Source organism: Cetorhinus maximus, chromosome 9 (genome assembly GCF_964194155.1).
Source record: "Cetorhinus maximus chromosome 9, sCetMax3.hap1.1, whole genome shotgun sequence".
NCBI classification, from domain to species: domain Eukaryota; kingdom Metazoa; phylum Chordata; class Chondrichthyes; order Lamniformes; family Cetorhinidae; genus Cetorhinus; species Cetorhinus maximus.
In genome coordinates, this window is record NC_135887.1 from 130,666,714 (window position 1) to 130,692,396 (window position 25,683).

At 43.3% G+C, this 25,683-nt stretch overlaps 1 protein-coding gene across 1 annotated transcript in view; it reads left to right on the forward strand.

The window, feature by feature from the left end:
* ano3 (anoctamin 3) overlaps positions 1-25,683 on the forward strand; it is a 564,514-nt gene that overhangs the window by 306,896 nt on the left and 231,935 nt on the right. The window contains exons 5-8 of the mRNA XM_078549540.1: positions 1,458-1,585; positions 13,225-13,383; positions 24,357-24,457; positions 25,134-25,178. Coding sequence (XP_078405666.1) covers positions 1,458-1,585; positions 13,225-13,383; positions 24,357-24,457; positions 25,134-25,178 — 433 coding nt within the window. The remainder of the gene's footprint in view (positions 1-1,457; positions 1,586-13,224; positions 13,384-24,356; positions 24,458-25,133; positions 25,179-25,683) is intronic.

The window sequence follows — 25,683 nt, forward strand, 5'->3', positions numbered from 1 at the left end:
AAAATCTTCCTTTGCCTTATGGCTGGCTTGGTAGGTAGAAACCTGCCTGTGAGCCCCCCCACTAAAAGTGATGTGGTGCTGCCTATGAAGCCTGGCGCTGATGACCACGAGTGCTGTCCAAAGCAACATAGGCAAATAAACCTCAAAATCCTGAGTGAAATGCAGCTCGCCAGGCGTACGTCGCTTATGTACAGTTGTGAAACATGTTGATGTGCAGCCACCCCAACGTGCCCGGATGATCCAGTGTGGGGGGGATGATTCAAGCGGGCAGGGCTTGTAATGAGATGTTAAAGTATTGAAATTAGGTTCCCGAGGTACAGCGGTGAGAATTGCGGCCCGCCATTGACAGGTGGAACGGACCATCGCTAACTGGTTTCACAATGGCGTGCAACCGATTTTTGGCCTTCTCCCCACATTGTCCCCCCCTCCTTACCACCACCACACCCGCACCCCCCTGTCCCGTTCCCGCCCCCCCCCCCCGCCCCAGTCCGCCACACCCGGCCTGGCATGATGACCAGCGCCAACCGTGCCGGATATTTCCAGCCGGGGTCTCATTTGAAAGATGGCAACTCAGACAATGCAAATTCCCCCAATATTGCAATGGTGGGTCAACCTTTATTTTTGTGCTCAATCTGCTGACTTAGAGGCAGGCGTTGTACCAACTGAACCACAGCTGGCACTGTACTGGCACAACTTAACTCTATATAAGTTCAGCATAAGTTGAAAAATGTTAAATTCTGCCAGTACCCTGGTCAAAGCGCATCTTGAATTTGGATCCTGTTTTGGACACCAAAACTGGGAACTTCCTTGGAGCTGCTTCACTGGAACTTATGGAAAATATTTGAACCGTGGAGGCTGATTCAGGAAAGAACAAGTCGAACTGACAATAAAAAAACACAAGCAGCACTAGCAGCCACCTTTCCAATGTTAATTGGGGGAGCTATTTCACTACTTACGGTGTCCAAGGATTCAGGCGCAGAATGTATCTGTGGACTGTGTATGTGTGGCAGCAACTGAACATGAGAAATCAGACATACACCAAATTCTACCCTTTTCTCCTCTTCAACAACTTAACTGGATGCAAGTTTAAAATGATAAATCTCTGGAACAATTTTTGATAGTGGAATCATTTATTAGGGCAGTCTTTTGATCTCACAGTAAATATTTGTGTCTTCCAAGGCTCACTACGCAGTTAATAAAACAGCTATAATGATGATAACAATTGCAAGTACTTAGTCATAATAAATAACAATAATATGGACCCCAGAAAAAAAAAAATTGCTTAAAATTTCATGCAAGGGAGATGTCCGTAATCGGTTTTTAGTTCTGCAGTGGTGTGTAGTGACCTCCAGAGAGTTCTGCTCAGGTTTTGCATAACATAAGAAACGAATTGAAAAAGCTCTGTGAATATATGGACAGATGTCAGATTGGTAAGCACTGCCTCTGCTGTTTTGCAGATGAAGAGAAGGAATGGAGCACCATCGAGTCTGAGCAAAGAACATACGATTCTCGGACTGATCATGACTTTCTCCTCCAGAAGCCGTCAAACCGTCAGTCATCGGAGGTTCATGATGAAGCACGAGTGGTATGATTTTTGGCAACGTATTTTGTGATATGTATTTTGGGGAGACCTGTAGTGATCGCAAATGCGTTAGCTCCGCTTATTTGCCTGCATTCGTTTTGCTGATGGTATAACAAGAAAATAAATTTGGGGTAGATTTTCGCCTGTGCTGCCTGGGTAGTAATCTGGAAGAGCGGATCACCGGCCGTTTAGAGAAGCCGCCTGAAATTCTCCTCTTTCATTTCAATGCAGAAGCATTTTTTACTCTCAGCCTTGCTACCTTGTTACCTTCTGGTGCTTTTCCTCTTTTCAAAGTCCTTGCTGCTGCTCTGTTGACTAACTTTAACCTGGGCAGTGCTTCCCATTATATGTCAACAAAGGTCAAAGAAATTTTGACATGTAGGTAAACTATCGTCCTGCATCTTGGCCCCACCTCCCCCCCTGCAACCCCCGCCAAATCTCACCTCCAGGAAAATGACCCAGGAGCAAGACGGAGCCAAGCAACGGGCATGCCAGGAGGCAGTGTAATTTTAGTGCTCGCCCCGCCTCTGTTTGCCCGGGTGGTGTGGGGGGAGGTGGGAGCTAAAAAACAGCTACGTTTCAATGAAAAATGTCACCCACTGGCTCCAAGGGGACACGTCATTAGAAAAAAGCAGTGGGCACTCACACACAGTATGGTTAAAATTGCTGTGTAAAAATGGAACTCAGCAGGTCAGGCAGCATCTGTGGAGAGAGAAACAGAGTTGACGTTTCAGGCCCATGATCTTTCATCAGAAAAGTTAGAGATGTCATAGGGTTTGAGCAAGGGGGTGCGAGGGACAAGGACAAAAGGAAGGTCTTTGGGCAACAGGAGAGACTGAATGACAAAAGAGTTATTCTTCCAGGGCCAAAGAGCGTGGCGATGAGGAAAATTGCTGGTGATGCCTCTGGAAGACTAACTCTTCCGACATTTAATATCTCCTGTATTCCTTTTGTCCTTGCACCCACTCCATACTCAAAACCTATTACACCTCTAACTTTTCCCGGTTCTGATGGAAAGGAAGACAGCCTGAAAGCTTAGCTCTGTTTCTCTCCGTGGATTGTGCCATAACCCGCTGAGTATTTCCAGCAATATTGGGCTGTTAAAATTGCCAGATGCTGCCTGTGCTCGGGTTGGATGAATTACATCAGGTTTCAGCAGCGTAATAAAAGGAAAGGCTGGCAGTTGAATGGCAGAGTAGGTGAGAGTGCTTTATGGAAGGGCATGAGGTCTATGAATCCAAGGGTCAAGATGACCTTTGTTTTTGTATTAAAGGAATTCGGAGAGGTGTGAGTTAATCAAAGAGAGTCAGCACAGGTTTGATGAGCGCAGATTGTGTTTAACTAATCTAATCCAGTTTTTTAATTAAGTAACAATAGGCCGATGAAGGAAATTTAGCAGAAGCGGTCTACCTGGATTTTAAGAAAACTTTTGACCAAGTACCACGTAAAAGGTTGATTAACAAAATGGAGGCTCGTGAAATAAGACAGTCAGCGTCAACATCAGAACATAAGAACTAGAAGCAGGAGTAGGCCATTCAGCCCCTCGAGCCTGCCCCACCATTCAATACGATCATGGCTGATCTCATTTCGGCCTCAACTCCAATTTCCCGCCCTCTCCCCATGTCCTTTACTAATTAAAAATCTGTCCATCTCCTCCTTAAATTTATTCAGCGTCCCGGCATCGACTGCACTCTGAGGTAGTGAATTCCATAGATTCACGGCCCTTTGAGAAAAGTAATTCCTCCTCATCTCTGATTTAAATCTACCACCCCTTAGCCTAAAACTATGGCCTTTCATTCTAGAATGCCCCAGAAGGGGAAATATCTGCTCCAGGTCTACTTTGTCTATCCCCTTTAGCATCTTGTATACCTCAATTAGATCTCCTTTCATCTCCTTGCAACAACACTTCCAAATTTTTATACTCTATTCCTTCAGCAATAAATGTCAAAATTCCATTTGTCTTCCTTATTACCTGCTGTACCTACATACTAGTTTTCAGTGATTCATGCATGAGGACACCCAGATCCCTCTGCACTGAAGCATTCTGAAGTTTCTCTCCATTTAAATAATAAGTCAACTTTTTATTCTTCCGAACAAAATGGATAACCTCACACTTATCCACGTTGAACTCCATCTGCCAAATTTTGGCCCATTCACCTAACCTGTCCATATCCATTTGTAAATTTCTTATTTCTTCATTGCAACTTACTTTCCCTCCTATTTTGGTGTCATCTGCAAATTTAGCTATAGTACCTTCTATCCCTGAATCCAAGTCATTAATAAATATTGTAAATAGTTGGGGCCCAAGGACTGAACCCTGTGGCACCCCATTATTATAGCTTGCCATCTAGAGAAAGACCTATTTATACTGACTCTTTACTTTCTGTTGGTTAGCCAATCCACTATCCAAGCTAATATATTACCCCTAACTCCATGTGATCTTATCTTGTGTATTAATCTTTTGTGCAGCACCTTATCAAAGGCCTTCTGGAAGTCCAGATATACTGCATCTACAGGATCCCCATTATCCACTTTGCTTGTCACATCTTCAAAGAACTCTAGCAAATTAGTCAAACACGATTTACTCTACATAAAACCATGCTGACTCTGATGGATTGCATTTTGACTTTCCAAATGCCCCATTACTACTTCCTTAATAATGGATTCCAACAATTTCCCAACAACAGACGTTAAACTAACTGGTCTATAGTTTCCTACTTTCTGCCTCCACCCCTTTTTTAATAAGGGTGTTATATTAGCATTTTTCCAATCCACTGGAACCTTTCCAGAATCCAGGGAATTTTGGAATATTATAGCCAATGCATCCACTATCTCCGCTGCCACTTCCTTTAAGACCCTGGGATGTAGGCCATCAGGTTCTGGGGATTTGTCACCCTTTAATCCCAATAGTTTGCTAAGTACTTTTTCTCTAGTGATGGCGATTGTTCTAAGTTACTCCTTCTCTATACCCTCTGCACTACGTGTCCCTATTGGGGTGGTACTAGTGTCCTCCACTGTGAAAACTGAGGTAAAACCTTGATTAAGCCTCACTGCCATTTCTGCATTTCCTACTAGTAACTCCCCAGTCTCATCATCCAAGGGACCAACATTCACTTTAGCAACTCTCTTTCCTTTTACATACTTGTAGAAGTTTTTGCTATCAGTTTTTACATTTTGCGCTAGTTTTCTTTCATAATTTACTTTTTAAATTATATTTAGCAACCCTTTGTTGATCTTTAAAAGTTTCCCAATTTTCCAGCCTGCCATTGACCTTTGCAATTTGGTAGGCCTTAGTTTTTGCCTTTAAGTTTTCTTTAACTTCCTTGCTTAGCCTTGGATGCTTTTTCCCCCTCTTACCATCTTTCTTCCTCGTTGGGATATATTTTACTTGGGAAGAATTGAATATCTCCTTAAATATCTACCATTGTTCATCAACTGACCTACCTTGTAGTCTTCCTGCCCAGTCCACTAGAGCCAAATCTGCCCTCATGCCTATGTAGTTACCTTTGTTTAACTCCAGAACACTGGTATGGCACTCAGGTTTCTCGCTCTCAAACTGAACTTGAAATTCTAGCATGCTACGATCACTCTTCCCTAGAGGATCCTTTGCTATGAGATCATTAATTAATCCCATCTCATTACACAAAACCATCTCCAGAATAGCCTGCTCCCCGGTTGGTTCCACAACATATTGCTCCAAGAAACAATCTCTAATACACTCTCCCTCAAGGCTACCCTTGCCAATTTGATTAGTCCAGTCTATATGCATATTAAAATCACCCATGATTATCGCCGTGCCTTTCTTACATGCTCCCAGTATTTCCTGGTTTATACTGTGCCCTACTGCTAAACTACTGTTTGGGGACCTATAGATTACTTCCACCAGGGACTTCTTTCCCTTGCTATTTCTTATTTCTACCCGGACTGCCTCTACGTCTTGCTCTCCAGTGCCTATATCATTCCTCACTATAGCACTGATCTCTTCCTTTATTAACAAAGCTACACCACCTCCTTTTCTTTCCTGCCTATCCTTCCGAAACACTGAGTGCCCTTTGATATTCAGCTCCCAAACCTGTTCTCCTCATAACCACGTCTCAGTAATCGCCACAAAATCATACCTAATTATCTCTATTTATGCAGTTAAGTCATTAGTTTTATTCCGAATGCTACGTGCATTCAGATAAAAAGCCTTTAAGTTTGCCCTATTGTCAATTTTCCCTACTCTTATATGATTCTTTCTTTCAACATGGCGTTCACACACTCTGTCCCTTCCTTTCACCTTTTGATAACAATCAGCCTCATCACTAACCTGCACTCTTACCCTCTCCTTAAACTTTGATTTTTTATATTTCTATGCAACTGAACCCTCGCCCCAAATATTTAGTTTAAAGCCCTATCTACGCCCCTAGTTATGTGATTTGCCAGGACACTGGTCCCAGCATGATTCAAGTGGAGCCCGTCCAAACAGAATAGCCCCCTCTTTCCCCAGTACTGGTGCCAATGTCCCATGAATTCAAACCCACTTGTCCCACACCAATCTTTGAGCCAATCATTTACCTCTTCAATCTTATTGACCCTGTGCCAATTAGCTCGTGGCTCAGGTAGTAATCCGGAGATTATTACCTTTTTGGTTCTGCTTTTTAATTTAGCTCCTAGCTGCTCGTATTCCCTCAGAAGAACCTCTTTCCTTCTTCTACCTATATCGTTGGTACCTACGTGGACCACGACAACTGGATCTCTCCCCTCCAACTCCAAGTTCCTCTGCTGCCCAGATGAGATATCCTTAACCCTGGCACCAGGTAGGCAACATAGCCTTCAGGACTCTCAATCCTGGCTACAGAGAACGGTATCTATTCCTCTAACTATACTAGCCCCGATTACAATTACATTTCTCTTTTCTCCTCCCACTTGAATGTCTCCCTGTACCACGGTGCTATGGTCAGTTTGCTCATCCTCCCTACAGTCCACACAGGGAGCAAGAATCTCGAACCTGTTGGATAAGGGCAAGGGCCGATGCTGCTGCAGTGCTACTTCCTGGACCCCTCTACCTGCCTCACTCATAGTCACACCCTCCTGTCCCTGACCACTGGCCGAATTTAAAGTAGTTAATCTAAGGGGTGTGACTGTCTCCTGAAACACAGCGTCCAGGTAACTCTCCCCCTCCCTGATGTGTCGCAGTGTCCGAAGCTCAGACTCCAGCTCATCAACTCTGAGCCCGAGTTCCTCGAGCTCCCAACGTTTGCAACAGATGTGGTCACTAGGAACCACAATGGAGTCCACCAGCTCCCACATCATGCAGCCACAACACATCGCCTGGCCCTGCATCTCTATTTTATTTAATTAGTTTTTAAATTTGTTTTTAAATTTCCTACTGGTCTTTAGTTTATCAATCTGTAAAATATTTCTCATATTTAGAATAGAGTAGTTAGAATAGAGATTCAAAATACACTTTTTAAAATCAATTGGAACTCGCTCTCTCTGCTGAGTTGAAGCTGAAGTGTTAGGCCTCTGATCCTGGGCCCCAGTAGTCACCCTTAACCTGAAATCAATTTAGAATAGGTAGTTCAAACTAGCAGTTACTTACCAACCAATGAACCAACGATCTTCCTGTGATGACACTTTTATTTTTACTCGTCGACGGTGACTGCAGAGCACACTCCTCTCGCTCTCTCCTCTAGCTGACTGCCTGTCCCAAGGTCCTCCCATTGCAATCTCCTCTAGGTGCTGCTGACTGCCTGTTCCAGGGTCCTCCTCTCGCTCTCTCCTCTAGGTGCTGCTGACTGCCTGTCCCAGAGTCCTCCTCTCGCTCTCTCCTCTAGCTGCTGCTGACTGCCTGTCACAGGGTCCTCCTCTCGCTCTCTCCTCTAGGTGCTGCTGACTGCCTGTCCCAAGGTCCTCCTCTCGCTCTCCCTTCTAGGTGCTGCTGACTGCCTGTCCCAGAGTCCTCCTCTCGCTCTCTCCTCTAGGTGCTGCTGACTGCCTGTCCCAGGGTCCTCCTCTCGCTCTCTCCTCTAGGTGCTGCTGACTGCCTGTCCCAGGGTCCTCCTCTCGCTCTCTCCTCTAGGTGCTGCTGACTGCCTGTCCCAGGGTCCTCCTCTCGCTCTCTCCTCCAGCTGCTGCTGACTGCCTGTCCCAGGGTCCTCTTCTCGCTCTCTCCTCTAGCTGCTGCTGACTGCCTGTCCCAGGGTCCTCCTCTCACTCTCTTCTCTAGCTACTGCTGACTGCCTGTCCCAGGGTCCTCCTCTCGCTCTCTCCTCTAGATGCTGTTGACTGCCTGTCCCAGAGTCCTCCTCTCGCTCTCTCCTCTAGGTGCTGTTGACTGCCTGTCCCAGAGTCCTCCTCTCGCACTCTCCTCAGGGTGCTGCTGACTGCCTGTCCCAGAGTCCTCCTCTCGCACTCTCCTCTGTCAACCATTCACATCTCTTCTGGACACATCTTTTGTTTCTTTACTTTACTCATTGCAGGTCCCTTTGGCTTTTTTATCCTGGAACTTATCTCTGCTGACCTCCAGCCTATCACAAACCTTTCCTGTTATCTCCCCTCCACCCCCCCTCACCCCCCCAACCCTGCCCCACTTCCTCAAAACTGATTGTATCTCAATCATTCTTCAGTTCTAATGAAGGGCCATCATCAATCAGCAATGTTGGGCCGGATTATTACGGACCCCTGTGAATGGAATGGCAGGCAGGAGTTGGGGGCAGTAAAACTGGTCACCATGACAACGGCACCATTCCCAACACTTACCCATCCGCCCCTCCCTCTCTGTAATTTTACCAGTGGCCGAGGAGGCATCGTACGAACATATGAAATAGGAGCAGAAGGAGGCCATTCAGCCTCTTGAGCCTGCTCAGCCATTCAATAAGATCATGGTTGATCTGTTTGTGTCTCAAACTCACATTCCCAACCACCCCCATTAACTTTTGATTCCCTTGCCTAACAAGAATCTATCTACCCTCCCTGCCTTCAGTGACCCCGCCTCCACCATCTCTTCAGGCAAAAACTTCCAAAGTAGTATAACCCCCTGAGAGAAAAATTTCTCCTCACCTCTGTCCTAAAAGGGCGACCCCTAATTTTAAAACAGTAACTTCTAGCTCTGGACTCACCCACAAGAGGAAATATCTTTTCCACGTCCACCTTGTAGAGACGGTTCAGGATCTTATATACTTCAATCAAGTCACCCCTCACTCTTTTAAACTCCAGTGGAAACAAGCCCTGTCTGTCCAACCTTTCCTCATAAGACAACCCAGTCATTCCAGGTATCAATTTAGTAAACCTGCTCTGAACCGCCTCCAACACATTTACATCCTTCCTTAAATATGGTGTGATCTCACCAATAACTTGTATAACTGAAGCATAACATCCTTACTTTAATGTCCAATTCCTCTCATAATAAAGGATAGCATTCTGTTAGCCTCCTTAATTACTTGCTGTGCCTGCATGCTAACTTTTTATGACATATGTACTAGAACACCGAGATCCATCTTCACCTCGGAATTCTGCAATCATTCTCCGTTTATGTAATACTTTGTTTTTTTATTCTTCCTGACAAAGTGAATAACTTCACATTTTCCCACATTTTACTCCATCTGCCAGATTTTTGCCCACTCACTCAACCTGTCTATGTCCGTCTGCAACCTCCTTATGTCCTCTTCACAACATACTTTCCTACCTATCATTGTGTCATCTGCAGATTTAGCTACCATACCTTCGTCCCCTCATCCATGTCATTGATATAAATTGTAAAAAGTTGAGGCCCCAGCACAGTCCCCTGCAGGACCCCACTCATCATACCCTGTCAATCAGAAAATGACCCATTTATGCCTACTCTGTTTTCTATCAGCCAGCCAATCTTTTATCCATGCTAATATGTTAACCCCTACACCATGAGCTTTTATTTTCCGCATTAACCTTTGATGTGGCACCTTATCAAATGGAAATACAAGTGTCATATGTCTACAGGCTCCCCTTTATCCACAGCACATGTTACTCCTTCAAAGAACTCCAATAAATTGGCTAAACATGTTTTCCCTTTCACAAAGCCATGCTGACTCTTCCCGATTACCTTGAGTTTTTCTAAGTGCCCAGCTATAACCTCCTTAATGATCGATTCTAACACCTTCCCCATGACAGACATCAAGTTAATTGGCCTATAGTTTCCTATTTACTGCCTCCCTCGCTTCTTAAATAGATGGTTTATATTTACTACTTTCCAGCCTGATGGAACCTTAGAGGTCTGCTCGCCCATTGATGAATTGAGGCCCATAAATAACCACAAGATTCTCCTCCTGCCTCCATTGGGATTTTATCCACAACAGCGGAAGTTGGCACCAAATGTCCAGCCTTGCAGTGAAACCTGGTGGACTGGTGGCCGGGCAAGGGATGATGCCTCCTCTTTGAGTCCCCTGTGCTCATTAGAATCTGCACCACAACACCCCTCCCACCTGACTAAGGTATGCTTCCCACCCCCCACAATTGCCCCCCCTGTGCGCTCTGGCCCTCCAACTCCCTCTTCATTCCCCTCACCGGGGCCTACCATCTTGGTAAATAGTGTGGGTGGAGGCCTCCAGTTGGCACCAGGAACCAGAAAGGGGTTATGCCAACCCCTCCTTTGACTTGCCAACCACCCGCAGGGACAAACCTGCCAAGCTGCACATTCAGCGCACGTCTCTCCCACTGCTCATTAAATCCTAGCGGCAGTGGGATGAGGCCCTTAACTGCCCACTTAGGGGACTCAATTGCCTACCCGATGCCTCCACTGCCACTCGTCATGTCGGCGGTGGGAGCGGGCTGGTTGGCAATGGGTACACCGCTGATGTCAGGGCACCCTATTTTACAGGTCCACCCCCTGCTTCTGTGCCACCGAATGGCCTGTATAATCCATCCTTTGATTCTGTGCATGGTGAAATGACTTGAAAATAAATTCAACAACCAGCAACAGAAATGACATGTGGCAGCAGCTTTTTCAGATGTGCAGATTTTCAGACTCTATTAAAGGCTTTCAAGATGTATAAACCGAATACCGTTGATTCATAAAAATGTTTAAGAGTGGTGTTCCAGAACCCGGTGACTTAAAAACGTATTCACAAAAAGAATAAGCCATGCTTGCAAGTACAAATTGGGCCAGAGCTGTCAGTGTGATGGATTTTTGGTGTTTGCCCACAAATTAATGGTGACTACACTTCAAAAGTAATTAATTGGCCGTGAAGCACTTTGGGATTTTCCTGAGGGTATGAATGGTACTTCATGAAAATAAGTTAGCCTTTGTAACCAGAGCTAGCATCAGTTTCCATCATTTTATTAGGCACTGTTCAAAGGAGAATTTGGCAGTAAGGACAGCTAGGCCCAATATGAGTGTGCAAGACAGAAAGGTGGACTGGGATGAAAAGGAGTTGAAGAAAGTGGTATACCACAGTCACCAGTTTGGATATGTACATCACGATGACAGTGAGTGGGATATCATTCCCAGGAAACAGGAAAGGCATGAGTGGCCTTCTTCTGTGCTGTATATTCTATGATTCAGAGAGCAGTTTCATTGACAGTAGAGGAATTTAGTGAGTTAACAGAGAAAAGCCTTCAACTATGGAAGATCCAAATCAGATGGTCTCGGAGATGGCAGAAACATCAAAATGCCACGTCCAATTTGTTTGAACCTGAGGTTGGAAGAGTAGGAAGAGTCAGAAAATGGTAAAGATCGGTCGCTGAGGTGGATGTCTGGAAATAGAAGTCGATAGAATCGGGATCTGAGGTAAGCTGACAATTGTTACAGAGTGAAATCGGAAGGAGCAGCAGATGCAGCAAATGTCATTTTCAGTCTCTCCAGGCCATGGGGACGTGGATTGTGAAGCTTTTTTGGTTGCATACTGTTCAGGATGTCGATGGAGAAAGGAAAAAGAAAGGAAAAAGGATCCGATAAGAGGTCGTGCCAGCCGAAAGGTTGAAGAATCGGAGAATCATAGAAGCATTTGCCCCTTTGACAGAGTTATCCAATGAGTCCCACTGCCCTGCTCTTTCACCACAGCCCTACAGATTATCCTTTCCAAGTCTGTATCTAATTCCCTTTAGAAAGTTACCATGGAATCTGCTTTCTCTGAGCCTGAGGGGAGATTTGACTGAGCAGTACAAAATTGTGAAGGGCCTGTATAGAGTGGATGGGAAGAACCTAGTTACTTTAGCAGAGAGGTCAGTGACAAATGGGCGTAGATTTAAAGTGATTGGTGGAAGGACTAGAGGGGAGATGAGAAAGACGGTGGTAGGGGTCTGCTACTCACTGCCTGAAAGGGTGGTAGAGGCAGAAAACCTCATCTCATTTAAAAGGTGCCTGGATGTCCACCTGTAAGTGCTGTTACCTGCAGGGCTATGGACCAAATGCTAACAAATTGGATTAGGCTGGGTGCCTCATTCTTTTTTTTAGCCAGCGCAGGAACGATGGGCCATGTGACCTCTTTCTGTGCCGTAAACGTTCAATGATTCTGTGAGAAGGTGTATTGCTACAGTAATGTAAGCAGGAGCTGGCAGATGCCGCCTGATGTACAATGTGGCACATCCGTGGTATCCCTCAGATATAACCTCATTGTCATATACAGGCATTGCATCCGTGCTGATAAGGTTGAAGCAGCTAAGCTGATAGAGCAGCTTGCACAAGGATAAGTAACAGGATTGGAACCTTGACAGTCAGTTGGCTGCTCTGTGGATTCAAGCTACTGTTGATAAATAGCAGCTCTCCCTGCATTTAAAGAGCTGATAGTGCAGAGAGATGCAAGCAGGAGAGACAGGTTTTATGAAGAACAGAAAAAACTCAAAAGATGAAGTGGGTAAGAATATATAATATTCAAGAAATTGACTTGATTTTTCATAAAAGATTACAGCTACCCTAGATTGTTACAACATGCTTGTGTCTGCAAGGATTCAAGAAAATCTAGTGCTAATTGAAAAGCTGGAGCATTGTAGGAGCATTTGGCTCTTTGATAGAACTATCCAATTAGTCGGACTCCCCTGCTCTTTCCCCATAGTTCTGCAGATTATCCTTTCCAAGGATTTAGAAAGTCACTATTGAATCAGCTTTCCCTACCCTTTCAGGCATTGCATTGCAGATCACAACAGCTGACTGTGTAAAAGAATTTCTCCTCATCTCTCCTTCTGGCTGGAATAATAAGAGTGTAACCTAAATTAAATATTTCCCCGAACCAATTCACTCCACAATTTTTGCTGCAGCTTCTTGTTTTGATGAACATTACTGATTTCTAAAGCAGTAGTCAAGAAGGAATGCACTCAAACTTGTTTTTAAAAAAAATGTAAATGCACTTTCAGCGATAGCGATCACATGACAAAGATAACCAACATAAAAGCTCCGAAGTTGTCACTTTCAAAATCAGACTGCGCACACAAAACTGAACACAAATAACTCAAACTTAATGAGCTGCTTGAAACTGTCAACATTGTTTTCCTTATCTAGTTTTCATTTTGTCGAGGTTTAACACTGCTAACTGTAAAGAATTTCAGTTGAGACCAGTGAGAAGTAAAACTATTAGGGGGTGACAAGCAGGGGGTGGGAATATAAATGCCTGCAACTTTTTTTTAAAGAATGTTAATTCTGATGGCTCGTGCAATTTGATTTGAAATTGCGCCTTTTGTCTTTTGCCCAGGATGAGGAACACTCAGAGATGTCATTTGGTCTTTACTTTAAAGATGGAAAGAAACGGATCGATTACATCTTGGTGTATAAAATATCCAGCATACAGGCAGAGAAGAGAAACACCTTCGAAAAAAATCTGCGGGCAGAAGGACTGCAACTCGAAAGAGAGGTGTGAACAAAACAAGTTAGGCTATGTATGATAAAAATAGAATGAAGAGTCCACTGGCTTAAAAGGAGTAGAAGTAAATCGCTGTTTCGAAAGAGTGGAGCTCTGCCTCATTATCACTACCTTTTGCCTTCAATTCTCTTGCCTTCCACGCTAACGTAGACCTTCCCTTCTCGTCTTTTCCTCCCCTCCCCACTTTCTCTACTTGCTTAAAACCGGATACATAACTAACTTATTCCAGTTCTGATTAAAGGACTTTGACCTGAAAGCTTAACTTTGTTTCTTTCTCTACAGCTCATACCTGTCCTGCTGAGTTATCTCTGCACTTTCTGTTTTTAATTTAGATTTCCAGTATCTAGAACATTTTCCTTTTGTATTTGGTTATTTATAACAATCCCTAATGTCGCTACATTTAAAAATCTGCTTTTATTTTTTTTTTTTTGCAAGACTTCCTTTGCTGGCTTAATTAGTTGAAGCAGTGAATTTCTGATCCATATAGATCAAGGGCATCCAAAATTCGATCCCTGGCCTGTGCTATGTTAGCTGCTCTCAGGCAGGACTGTTGGGAGGAGTACTGCCATTGACCTCAGCACTTCAGGGTTGAAGAGATGAAAACTGGCCAAGTTTCCAACGACCCCACTCCACCCCCTTCCTCTTCGCTATTCAGTTATTCTTGGTAGTAGATGTGAATGTGTAGGCAACAGATGAGGAAAAGATTGGAGTTGGTTGCTATAGCTCTTGGGGGGGAGAAAAGGCTTGACAGCATTCTCTGTCTGGATTCACCACATGAAGGTTGCCATTTGGATGAAGGATCAATAGGAATCCATTCAGTCGGGAAGAGAAGAGGAAGGAAGATCTCATGGGAAACAGGCGAAGGTGGCAGGTTGGATCCAAAATTGATTCAGTGACAGGAAACAAAGGGTCAATGGATGTTCTTGCGAATGGAATGCTGTTTCCAATGGTGTTCCACAGGGCTTAGTCTTGGGACTCTTGCTGTTTGTTGTATATATTAATGATCCAGACTTAAATGTGGGAGGCATAATTGGGAAATTTGCAGATGACACAAAAATTGGCCATGTAGTTGATAGTAGAGGAAAGCTGTCGAATCCAGAATGATATCAATGGTTTGCTTGAGTGGGCAGAGAAGTGGCAAATGGAATTCAATCTGGAAAAGTGTGAGGTAATGCATTTGTGGAGGGCAAACAAAGCAATAGAATACCCAATAAATGGGAAGTAATTGAGAGGAGTTGAGAAAATGAGAGACCTTGGAGTGCATGTCCACAGGTCCTTGAAGGTAGCAGGACAGGTGGACAAGGTGGTCAAGAAAGCATATGGAATGGCTTTCCGTTATTGGGCGAGGTATCGAATACAAAAGCAGGGATGTAATGATGGAACTGTATAAAATGCTGGTTAGGCCACAGCTGGAATTCTGTGTACAGTTCTGTTCACCTTATTACAGGAAGGACGTAAGTGCTTCGGAAAGAGTGCAGAGGAGATTTATAAGAATGTTGCCAGGGCTTGAAAATTGCAGCTATGAGGAGAGATTGGGTAGGCTAGGGTTGTGTTCCTTAGATCAGAAGAGGCTAAGGGGTGACATAATTGAGGTGTAGAAAATTATAAGGGGCCTAGATATGGTAGAAAGGAAAAACTTGTTTCCTCTAGCTGGGGGTCAATTACCAGGGGGCATAGATTTAAGGTGATTGGTAGAAGGATTAGAGGGGACACGAGGAAAACCTTTTCACCCAGAAGGTGGTGGGCATCTGAAATTCACGGCCTAAGTTGGTGGTTGAGGCTGAAACGCTCAGCTCATTTAAAAGGTACCTGGACCTGCATCTGAAGTGCTGTAAAACCAGGTGCTGGAAAGTGGGATTAAAATGAGCGGCGAGTTTCTTTTTTCTCTTTTTGGCCGGCACAAACACGATGGGCTGAATGGCCTCTTTCTGCAACATAACTTTTCTATGCTTCTAAGAAAAAGATAATATGCTAAGCTTGTGGTATTGTGTTGAGAAGCTGTTTACTCACCGTTCCTTCACTGCCGCTGGGTCAAAATCCTGGAACTCTCTTCCTAACAGCACTGTGGGTGTACCTACACCACATGGACTGCCCCGGTTCAAGAAGGCAGCTCACCACCACCTTCTCAAGGGCAAGTAGGGATGGGCAGTAACTGCTGGCCCAGCCAGCGATGCCCACATCCCGTGAATGAATGAATGAATAAGATAAAGGTACTCGTTCTGGTAAAATGAAAACTATAATTTTCTCTCACACTCGTCAAGGAAGTGTGAAGTAACAGGGACATAAGGACTGACTTTTGATAAAACACATTACTTGTCCAATAAGATGCAAGCCAGGTGAACTGGAATGAATTAAGATACTGCTGAATGGTAAATATAGATGTTAAAATATTGCCAGCACAGTAGCTGCATCATCTTATTTATGAAAGAAAACGAATGGAATGATTATGTAATTTCAGGAGCTAGTTCATCAGAGATTTTTGCTGATAAAATTGTTTATTTTCCAGTAAAGTTTGGAAAGGTCATGAAAATATTTGAAAAGACTAATGGATTTAGTGTGGGATCTACATTTAATTTCATTGAATGAATAATGCTTTGGGAAGCTAGCTTAATGAACAGGATCAATGTCTACACAATAAGGAGCTTTTGCTACTCAGTTAAAACTGATTAAATTTGAGTTTTGTGTTTGGACAGTGGCAAAAGGGCACTTCAATGCTCCTAGTTTAATTATGTTATCACAGTAACAGTGTGGCGGAACCTTTGTCACATTTTTCATATAAAAGCTGCTCTGAACAGTTTTGCAGGTTTGCTACAATAATAAACGTAAAGCAAAAGCGTTCTGCAGTTTGTTTTTAGCTCATAAATATGGAATAAGCCTCTTAAAAATCACTTTCTGTGAACTCTGAACCTGGATACATTTCGCAGTAAATCATGATGAAATAAGTAAGGGATGCAATTGATAATGAGCACTGTTTCACAAGGAAATCCTTTTAATGTCTGTAAATACTTGTTGACACAGTGGGTTGCTTTGCGGTTATTATTTCAGTTGTGTTGACTATTTTCACTGTCAGATTTAATTACTCTGACCCAGTTCTCAAACAGCCTTAGTACTCTACATAGCTTAGCAAAAATATGAAAGGTTAGTCATGCTTCTTAGGATAGATTGATACTGATGCTGCAAGCCTCCCTTAGAAAAGTTTAAATATATTTTGGGGATATTTAAGATAATCAAGATGAATTGGATGCAACATGGAGTCCAGTTCAAAGGTTTGCAGTTTTTTTTTATTTCAACTCTTTTGAAGTCTTGCTGTGTAAGCATTTGCAGACGGTTTCCCATTGCAGTTCTGAAGTGGGGATGCAGAGGGAGCGATGGAGGAGCCTCAGCCCCTGCAGCTGTCCACCAGGTTCGAGCAACTTGTGTGGACGAGAGCAGGCACTGTAAGGAGGATGAGCAAACTGTCTATGACACCGTGGTGCAGGGAGCCGTACAAATGGGGCAGTAAAATGAAATGTAGTTGTAACAGGGGACAGTGTAGTTAGGGGGATAGATACTGTTCTCTGCGGCCGAGAGTGTGAGTCTCGAAGGCTGTATTGCCTGCCTTTTGCCAGAGTTATGGACTTCCCCTCATAGCTGGAGCAGAACTTGGAGTGGGAGGGAAAGGGTGCAGTTTTCATGGTCCACATGGAGAGCAACAACATAGGTCGGGTTAAGAAAGATGTTCTGCCGAAGGAGTACGTGCAGCTAGGGGCTAAATTAAAAAGCAGAACCAACAGGATAATGATCTCTGGATCACTACCTGAGCCACAAGTCATTTGGCATGGGGTAAATAAGATCAGAGAGTTGAATGTTTTTTATTACATGCTTTCATGGGATATGGACATCAAAGGCAAGGCCAGAATTTGTTGCCCATCCCCAGTTGTAACAGTTGAGTGCCTTGATTGACCATTTCTGATGGCCGTGAAGAGTCAACCACATTGTTGTGGATCTGGAGTCGCATGTAGGCCAGGCCAGGTAAGGATGGCAAATTTCCTTACCTAAAGGACATTAGTGAATAAGATGGGTGGGATGTGTGGCTCAGAAGATTGGTGTCAGAGAAATGTGTTTAGATTCATGGCGTGCTGGCACCATTACTGGGGAGAAAGGGAGCGGTACCATTGGGGGAGCCTTCACCTGAACCATGCTGGGACCAATGTACTGTCTAATTATATAATTCGGGCTATAGAGAGGGTTTGAAACTAAATTGTGGGGACAGTTCATGTGAGGGAGATTTGGAAAGTTAAAGAGAAAGGACATGGCAATAGTGTAGGCTAGTCATGTAGGTAATGATAACTAGACTGTGACAGGAAGGGGCAAAGAGTACAAACATAAGTGAGCACCAGCAAATAAGGTCAGGGTAGGAAAAAACAGTCAAGTGACAGAATTAAAGCCTCTTTATCTGAATGCACACCGCATTTGCAACAAGATGGATGAATTGACAGCACAAATAGAAATAAATGACTATGATATGATAGCCATTACAGAGAGATGGTTGCAAAGTCAACACGGCTGGGACCCGAATATTCAAGGGTATTAAGCATTTTGGAAGGACAGGACGAAAGGAAAAGGAAGTGGGGTGGCTCTGTTGATAAAGGATGAGATCAGTCAGTAGTGAGAAATGACCTTGGTTCAGAAGATCAAAATGTAGAATCAGTTAGAGTGGAGATAAGAAATAGCAAAGAAAAGAAGTCAATAGTGACAGTGGTTCAAGGGCCCCCTGGCAGTAGCTACATTGCAGGACAGAGTATAAATTAAGAAATAATGGAAGCTTGTAAAATGGGCACTGCAATAATCATGGGAGACTTTAATCTTCATAGTTTGGATGAATAAAATTGGCAAATGCAGCCTTGAAGATGCGTTCATAGAGTGTATTTGGGATAATTTTTTTTAGAACAATACACTGTGGAACCAATCAGGATACAGGCTATTTTAGACCTGGCAATGTATAATGAGACAGGATTAATTAATGACCTCATGATAAAGGACCCTCTAGGTAAGAGTGATCATAACGTGAAATAATTTCATATTCAGTTTGAGGGTAAGAATTGAGGGTCTGAAACTAGTGCCTTAAACTTAAAGGCAATTACAAGGGTATGAAGGCAAAGGGCAGAATTGTCTTAGAATTGCACTAATTGCGGTAGCAGGTGTGAAAAATGATATTTTACTCACAGGCCGCAATGGGTGGGTTTTGCACTGTATCATCCGCTTGCTGCCCCATTAATTATGCAGCCACAGGAAACACACTGTCTCGCTGGCAGGCGGCCTCTGAATTGCCCACCATGCCATTATCTCACCGTTTCCTCACTCCAGGTGCCATATCTGAACTGCAGCTGCACATACAGGTCTCAATGCTTACAGCCCAGGACTGCTCCAGTGAAGACATGGCCCCGAAAGCCAAGAAGAGTTCAGTGACCACCCCCCCCCACCCACCCCACACTGGCCGCAGGAGGTCCAGCAATCTCACCACTCCAGCTTGGTAGGTAGTGGCAGTGGTGGTCAGTGCCAACACTGCACAGAAGAGATTGGCCATCCAATGCAGAAAGAGGATGAATGATCTCATCTGTGCCGTCAGGGTAAGGCAACCATATCATCACTCTAATCACACACTCATAGGGCCATCACATGTTCACTGGTATCTCACTCACTGACAGCTCAAGGGACATCACCACTCACTCTCTCTCTCACACACACCCTCACATATCCATCTGGCCTCATCTCCTCTGGAGACTGCCTCCCCAGCCCTCACCCTCTTGAGGCCACTTACACAGGTCAGCATGTGTCCCCACACACCCCCTGGGATACCCCACTTCCCCAGTAATGCCCTCACCCTGCAGCCTCTTTCTTTGCCTGAGGCCACTTCTCCCCCTTCCCCAAGCAAGCCCTAGCCCTGCAGCCATTGAAAAACAATGCCCACCTTACCGCTGGTCTCGTAAGTAGAGACCTGTCTGTGAGCCCACTTAGAAGTGATATAGTGATGCTTGAAAAGCCTGGCACTGCCCAAAGCAAGGTAGGCAAACGAACCTCAAAGTCCCAAGCGAAGTGCAGCTTACCAGGTACACGTCGCTTATGTACAGTTGTGAAACACGTCGGCGTGCAATCGTGCTGAAGTGCCCAGATGATCCAGCCTGTGGGGTTGATTCCGGCGAGCAGGGCTTATAATGAGATGCTAAATTATTTTAATTCTCTAATTAACATGACTTGCCATTGACGGGTGGAGCGGATGATCGCAAACTGGTTTTATGACGGCATGAAACCGATTTTTGCGATCTCCTGATTATTTTCAGCTCCCGCCCGCTATGGTGTCCACCGCAAATGGGAGTGGATGATTCCGCCCAGAGCTAGCTAAAGTGGGCTAGAGAAAAGGTTAAAAGGTAAGATGGTCGAGAAGCAGTGGCCGATATTTAAGGGGATGTTTAACAAAGATATATCCCATTTAGGAAGAAAGAAGCTACCAGAAGGATGCATTATCCGTGGCTAACTAATGAAGTTAAGGATGGTATCAAATTGAAAGAAAAGGTCTACCATGCTGCAAAGATTGGTGGTAACCCAGAGGATTTGGAAAATTTTAGAAACCAGCAAATGATAAGTAAAAATAATACTATAGGGGAAGAAATTGGAGCGTGAGATAAAACTAGCAAGAAATATAAAAACCGACAGTAAAAACTTCTACAAGTCTATAGAAAGGAAAAGAGTGATTGGTCCGGTAGAGGGTGAGGCTGAGGAATTAATATTGGGAAATGAGGAAATAGCAGAGACTTTTGTATTTTGTATTTTCCTTCACAGTAGAAGTCACAGAAAGCATCCCAAGATTAAGAGGAAAACAGCGGGCAAAAGGAAACGAGGGACTTAAAACAATGATTCACTAAAGAAAAAGTAATAAGAAAAGTAATGGGACTAAAGGCTGATAAGTCCCCTGGACCTGATGGCCTGCACCCTAGGGCCTTAAAGGAAGTTATTTTTTTAATTCGTTCATGGGGTGTGGGCATCTCTGGATAGGCCAGCATCCGTTGCCCATCCCTAATTGCCCTTGAATTGAATGGCTCACTAGGCCATTTCAGAGGGCAGTTCGGCATCAACCACATTGCTGTGATCAGGTAAGGGGGGGGAGATTTCCTCCCTCAAAGGGCGTTAGTGAACCAGATGGGTTTTTACAACAATCAATTCCATAGTCACCATTGCCTGAGACTAGTTCTAGTTTATTTTAATGTGTTAAATAATTTAATTTCAATTCCACCAGCTGCGATGGTGGGATTTGAACCCACGTACCCAGAGCACTAGCCTGGGCCTCTGATTACTAGCCTGGTGACCATAAGACCATAAGACGTAGGAGCAGAAGTAGGGCATCCGGCCTATCAAGTCTGCTCCGCCATTCAGTGAGATCATGGCCCATCTGATAATCCTCAATTCCACTTTCCTGACTTTTCCCCATAATCCTTGATTTCCTTACTGATTAAAAATCTGTCTACCTCCACCTTAAATAAACTTAATGACCCAGCATCTACAGCTCTCTGCGGTAAAGAATTCCACAGATTCACTACCCTCTGAGAGAAAAAATTCCTCCTCATTTTTGTTTTAAATGGGTTGACCCCTTACTCTGAGATTATGCCCTCCGGTCCTAGACTCTCCCACAAGGGTATAAAAACCTCTCAGCATCGACGCTGTCAATCCCCGTAAGAATCTCATATGTTTCAATAAGGTTGTCTCTCATTCTTCTAAACTCCAATGAGTAAAGGCCCAACCTACTCAACCTCTCCTCGTAGGAAAATCCCTCCATACCCGGGGTCACCCTTGTGAACCTTCTCTGGACTGCCTCCAATGCCAGTATATCTTTCCTTAGATAAGGGTTTCAAAACTGTTCACAGTATTCTAGGTGTGGTCTAACTAGTGCCTTGTATAGTTTTAGCAAGAATTGCTTATTTTCCTTCTCAATTCCCTTTGAAATAAAGGCCAACATTCCATTTGCCTTCCCTATTGCCTGTTGAACTTGTATATTAGCTTTTTGGGATTCATGCACAAGGACTCCCAAATCCCTCTTGCTGAAGCCTTCTTCAGTCTTTCTCCATTTAAATAATACTCAGCTCTTCTATTCTTCCTGCCAAAGTGCATAACCGCATATTTCCCCACCTTATATTCCATCTGCCACTTTTTTCCCACTCACTTAACCTGTTTATATCCCTCTGTAGACTCCTTGTGTCATTCTCACCACCTTCCCACCTATTTTTGCATCATCCGCAAATTTGACGAAAGTGCATTCACTTCCCTCATCCAAGTCATTAATATATATATATTGTAAATAATTGTGGCCCCAGCATTGACCCCTGTCGCATTACACTAGTTACAGGTTGCCACCCTGAAAGTGCCCCCCTTACCCTAACTCTCTGTCTTCCATTAATTAGCCAATCCTTTATCCATGCTAACATCCTACCCCCAATACCATGGGCCTTATCTTATTAAGTAGCCTTATGTGCAGCACCTTATTAAACACCTTTTGCAAATCCAAATATATTACATCTACTGGTTCCCCTTTATCTATCCTGCTGGTTACCTCCTCACAGAATTCTAATAAATTTGCCAGGCATGATTTCCCCTTCATGAAGCCAAGCTGACTCTGCTTGATTAGGTCATGTAATTCTAAATGCTCTGCTATTATGTCCTTTATAATAGACTCTAACATTAGAGTCTAAAATGTGGGGAGATGGCAATGTAGTGGTATTGTCACTAGACTAGTAACCTAGAGACCCAGAGTGATGCACTGGGGACCTGGGATTGAATCCCACCATGGCAGATGGTGAAATTTGAATTCAATAAAAGTCTGGTGGTGATCATAAAGCCATTGCTGGTTGCTGTAAAAACCCATCTGGTTCACTAATGTCCCTTTAGGGGAGGAAATCTGCTGGCCTACATGTGACTCTAGGCCACAGCAATGTGGTTGACTCTTAAATGCCCTCTGAACAAGGGCAATTAGGGATGCGCAATAAATGATGGCCAGTGATGCCTGCATCCCATGAATGAATAAAACAAAATCCCAATGAAAGATGCCTCCCTCCCTTTTCGAATGACGGTGTTACATTGGAAGTTTTTCAATCCTCTGGGACTTTTCCAGAATCTAAGGATTCTTGGAAGATTGCTACCAATGCATCCACTATCTCTGTAGCTACTTTGTTTAATATCCTAGGATGCAACCCATCAGGCCCAGGGGACTTATCGGCCTTTAGCCTCATTAGTTTCCTTAGTACTTTTTCCTAGTGATAGTTATTGTATTTGCTTCCTCCCCCTCTTTTGCCCCTTGGCTATTTAGTATTCGAATGTTATTAGTGTCTTCTACTGTGAAGGCTAAAGCAATGTATTTATTCAACTCCTCTGCCATTTCCTGGTTCCCCATTATTATTTCCCCAGCCTCATTCTGTAAGAGTCTTATGTTCAGTTTAGTCTCTCCCTTCCTTTTCATATATTTAAAGAAACTCTTACTGTCCGTTTTTATATTGCTTGCTAGTTTACCCTCAAAGTTTATTCTCCCTCTTTATTATTTCTTGCTCAACTTTTTTTGGCTTTTAAAACTTTCCCAATTCTCTGGCTTACCACTAATCTTTGCCACATTGTATGCTTTATCTTTTAATTTGATACTATCCTTAATTTCCTTGGTTAACCATGGTTTGTTTATCCCCTTCCTTGAATCCTTCTTCCTCACTGGGACATATCTTTGTTGTGAGTCATGAACTATTTTCCTAAATGTCTGCCATTGTTCTTCAACCATTTTTTCCTGCAAAAATCATATCCCAGTCCACTCCAGCCAACTCTGCCATCGTTCCTTTGTAATTACCCTTATTTAAGTTTAGCACAGTTGTTTCTGACCCAAGTTTTTCACTTTCAAACTGAATGCTAAATTCTACCATATTATGGTTGCTGTTTCCTAGGGGATCTTTTACTCTGAGATCAGTTATTAAACCTGCCTCATTACACATTCCCAGATCCTAAAAAGCCTTATCCCTGATTGGATCCAGAACATATTGTTCTAGGAAAGTGTCCCAAATGCACTTGATGAATTCTTACTCGTAGCTACCTCAGCCAATTTGATTTTCCCGATCTACGTGAAGATTAAAGTCACTCATGATTAATGTACTGCCTTTTTTACATGCCCTCATTATCTCCTGATTTATCCTCTGTCCTACATTATAGCCAGCATTCGGTGGCCTATAGACTACTCCCACCAGTGCCTTCTTCCCCTTGTTATTTCTTACCTCCACCCATATGGATTCTACATCTTCTGATCCAAGTTCCTTTCTTGCTATCATACTTATTCCATCTCGTACTAACAAAGTGGTATTACCACTGTGCCACTGTCGGAGCTCCTACCATTTATGAAACACGATAGTTCTTTAGGCCAGTGAATTACAAGGGAAGAGATCTGACTCATTCAAAAGGCTATTATGGTTAATGGGGTTAGTTTATTTGTACGCATGATTACAGAATTAACATGGGCTCAGATTTGAAGTAGTTACAGAAAAATTTAAATGGCTATTAAAAATGATTACAGAGTTAATCCCTTGTAGGTTTTCAAATATTATAAAAAAACAAACTCAATCTCTTATCTTTGTAACTTCTATCATTCGTAGGGTGTGTTCAAAAGCAATATAGATTCATGCTATTGCTTATATTGTCTATTAGTTATTTTGCCCATAGGCAATGACCTTTGGGAAGATTTGATCATGAGTCAAAAAATTTAATGGGGTTTTTGTTCTGAGGTAATATCACAAATTTTGACCCCCTGCAGGTAAAGCTGGAATGGCATTATTCACTCTTTTTGTGAAAATGGCGCTATTTATTAAATCATATACTGTGATAAATTTGTCTTGAAGTCATGTAGACATTGATCTAGAAGTTGTGTTTTTTGTAGCAATTTAATTCCTATTTCTTCATTTTTCTCTCAGCAATCCCTCACAAATAGCGACATAATGTTTGTGAAGCTCCACGCACCTTGGGAAACAATATGTAAATATGCAGAAAGGATGAACATCCGCATGCCTTTTAGGTATTGTACATGTGTTGTTTGTTTCAATCTCTGTTGAATCAGTAACTGCTAAACTGTGGTTTGGAACAGATTTGAGTAGCCACTTCAGGGATAAGCCTAGGGAGGGACTGTGCGCGGTACTCAATTTCATTTGGCTGATGGAAGATTTTAAAAACACAGCCAACAGCATGAGAATTGTTTTCATGCTCCAATAAATAATACATTCCTTGACACACATATGGTTATTGCCAACTCCCTTAACTGTGAAATGTACAATACATCTCCATACCTTCGACAACTTCACAGAATTACCTCAGCAAAAATGCAAATGCAAGTCGATAGCTAAATTCCTGAGCGTGTTTCACAATAACTTCCCGCACTATTAAGCAGGATTAAACAATAGTTTTTTGGCTGAAAATTCCCGCGTTTATAGTCTAGCGTGTATGTGTGCATGATTTAACCATCATGTTTTCATAACGCATGCCATCTTATTATTGACATTTGAAGAGTTTGAATGTTACATAGGGCGGGATTTTCCAGCCCACCCACCACTGGGATTGTCCGGCCGTGCCAAAGGTCAATGGACTTTTGGCTGCACCGCCAAATCTCCCACGGCGGGTCCTGCCCGGAAAATCCCGGCCTTAGTCTTTCCAAAGCTTCCTGGTCCTTAGTACTTTTTTTTTCCCTTTTCTTCCAGGAAAAAATGTTATTACACTGATTGGAAGAACAAAGTGATGAGCAGGTTGGTAGGGTGCTGTGCAGAATTTGCTAATGGCATCCCATAAAGATTGTGTTTGATGGTTGTAAAATCACAGCTAGGGCACGATTTGGGTAGTTGCTGTCTGGTATAGCACAATGCAGTTGCAAATCGTCAAACTACTCTGCTTTCAGTGAAGGTAGAGTAACTCTTTGGAGAAAGAAATCCAATTCACTTACAGGCTAGCTGAACAAAGTGACAGTCACGTTTTAGTGACTTTAATATTGATTTACAGAGCACTTCTGACCAAAATTGCATACCACATAAGGAACTGTTGAGTTTTACATGTAGGTCAAACCTATTGTCACTATGCTCTGAGATCTTCTGGTGGGATTTCACACATAGTTGATACCTTGTCATGAAATTATAGGCGCACAGTCCCATAGCTTTCTCTCAGTTGATTTAGATGCACTGAAAATCATGATCACTATTACTGGTGACAGAATAAACTGTGCTCCATGGGGTTATTGGAAAATAATGCCTTGTACTT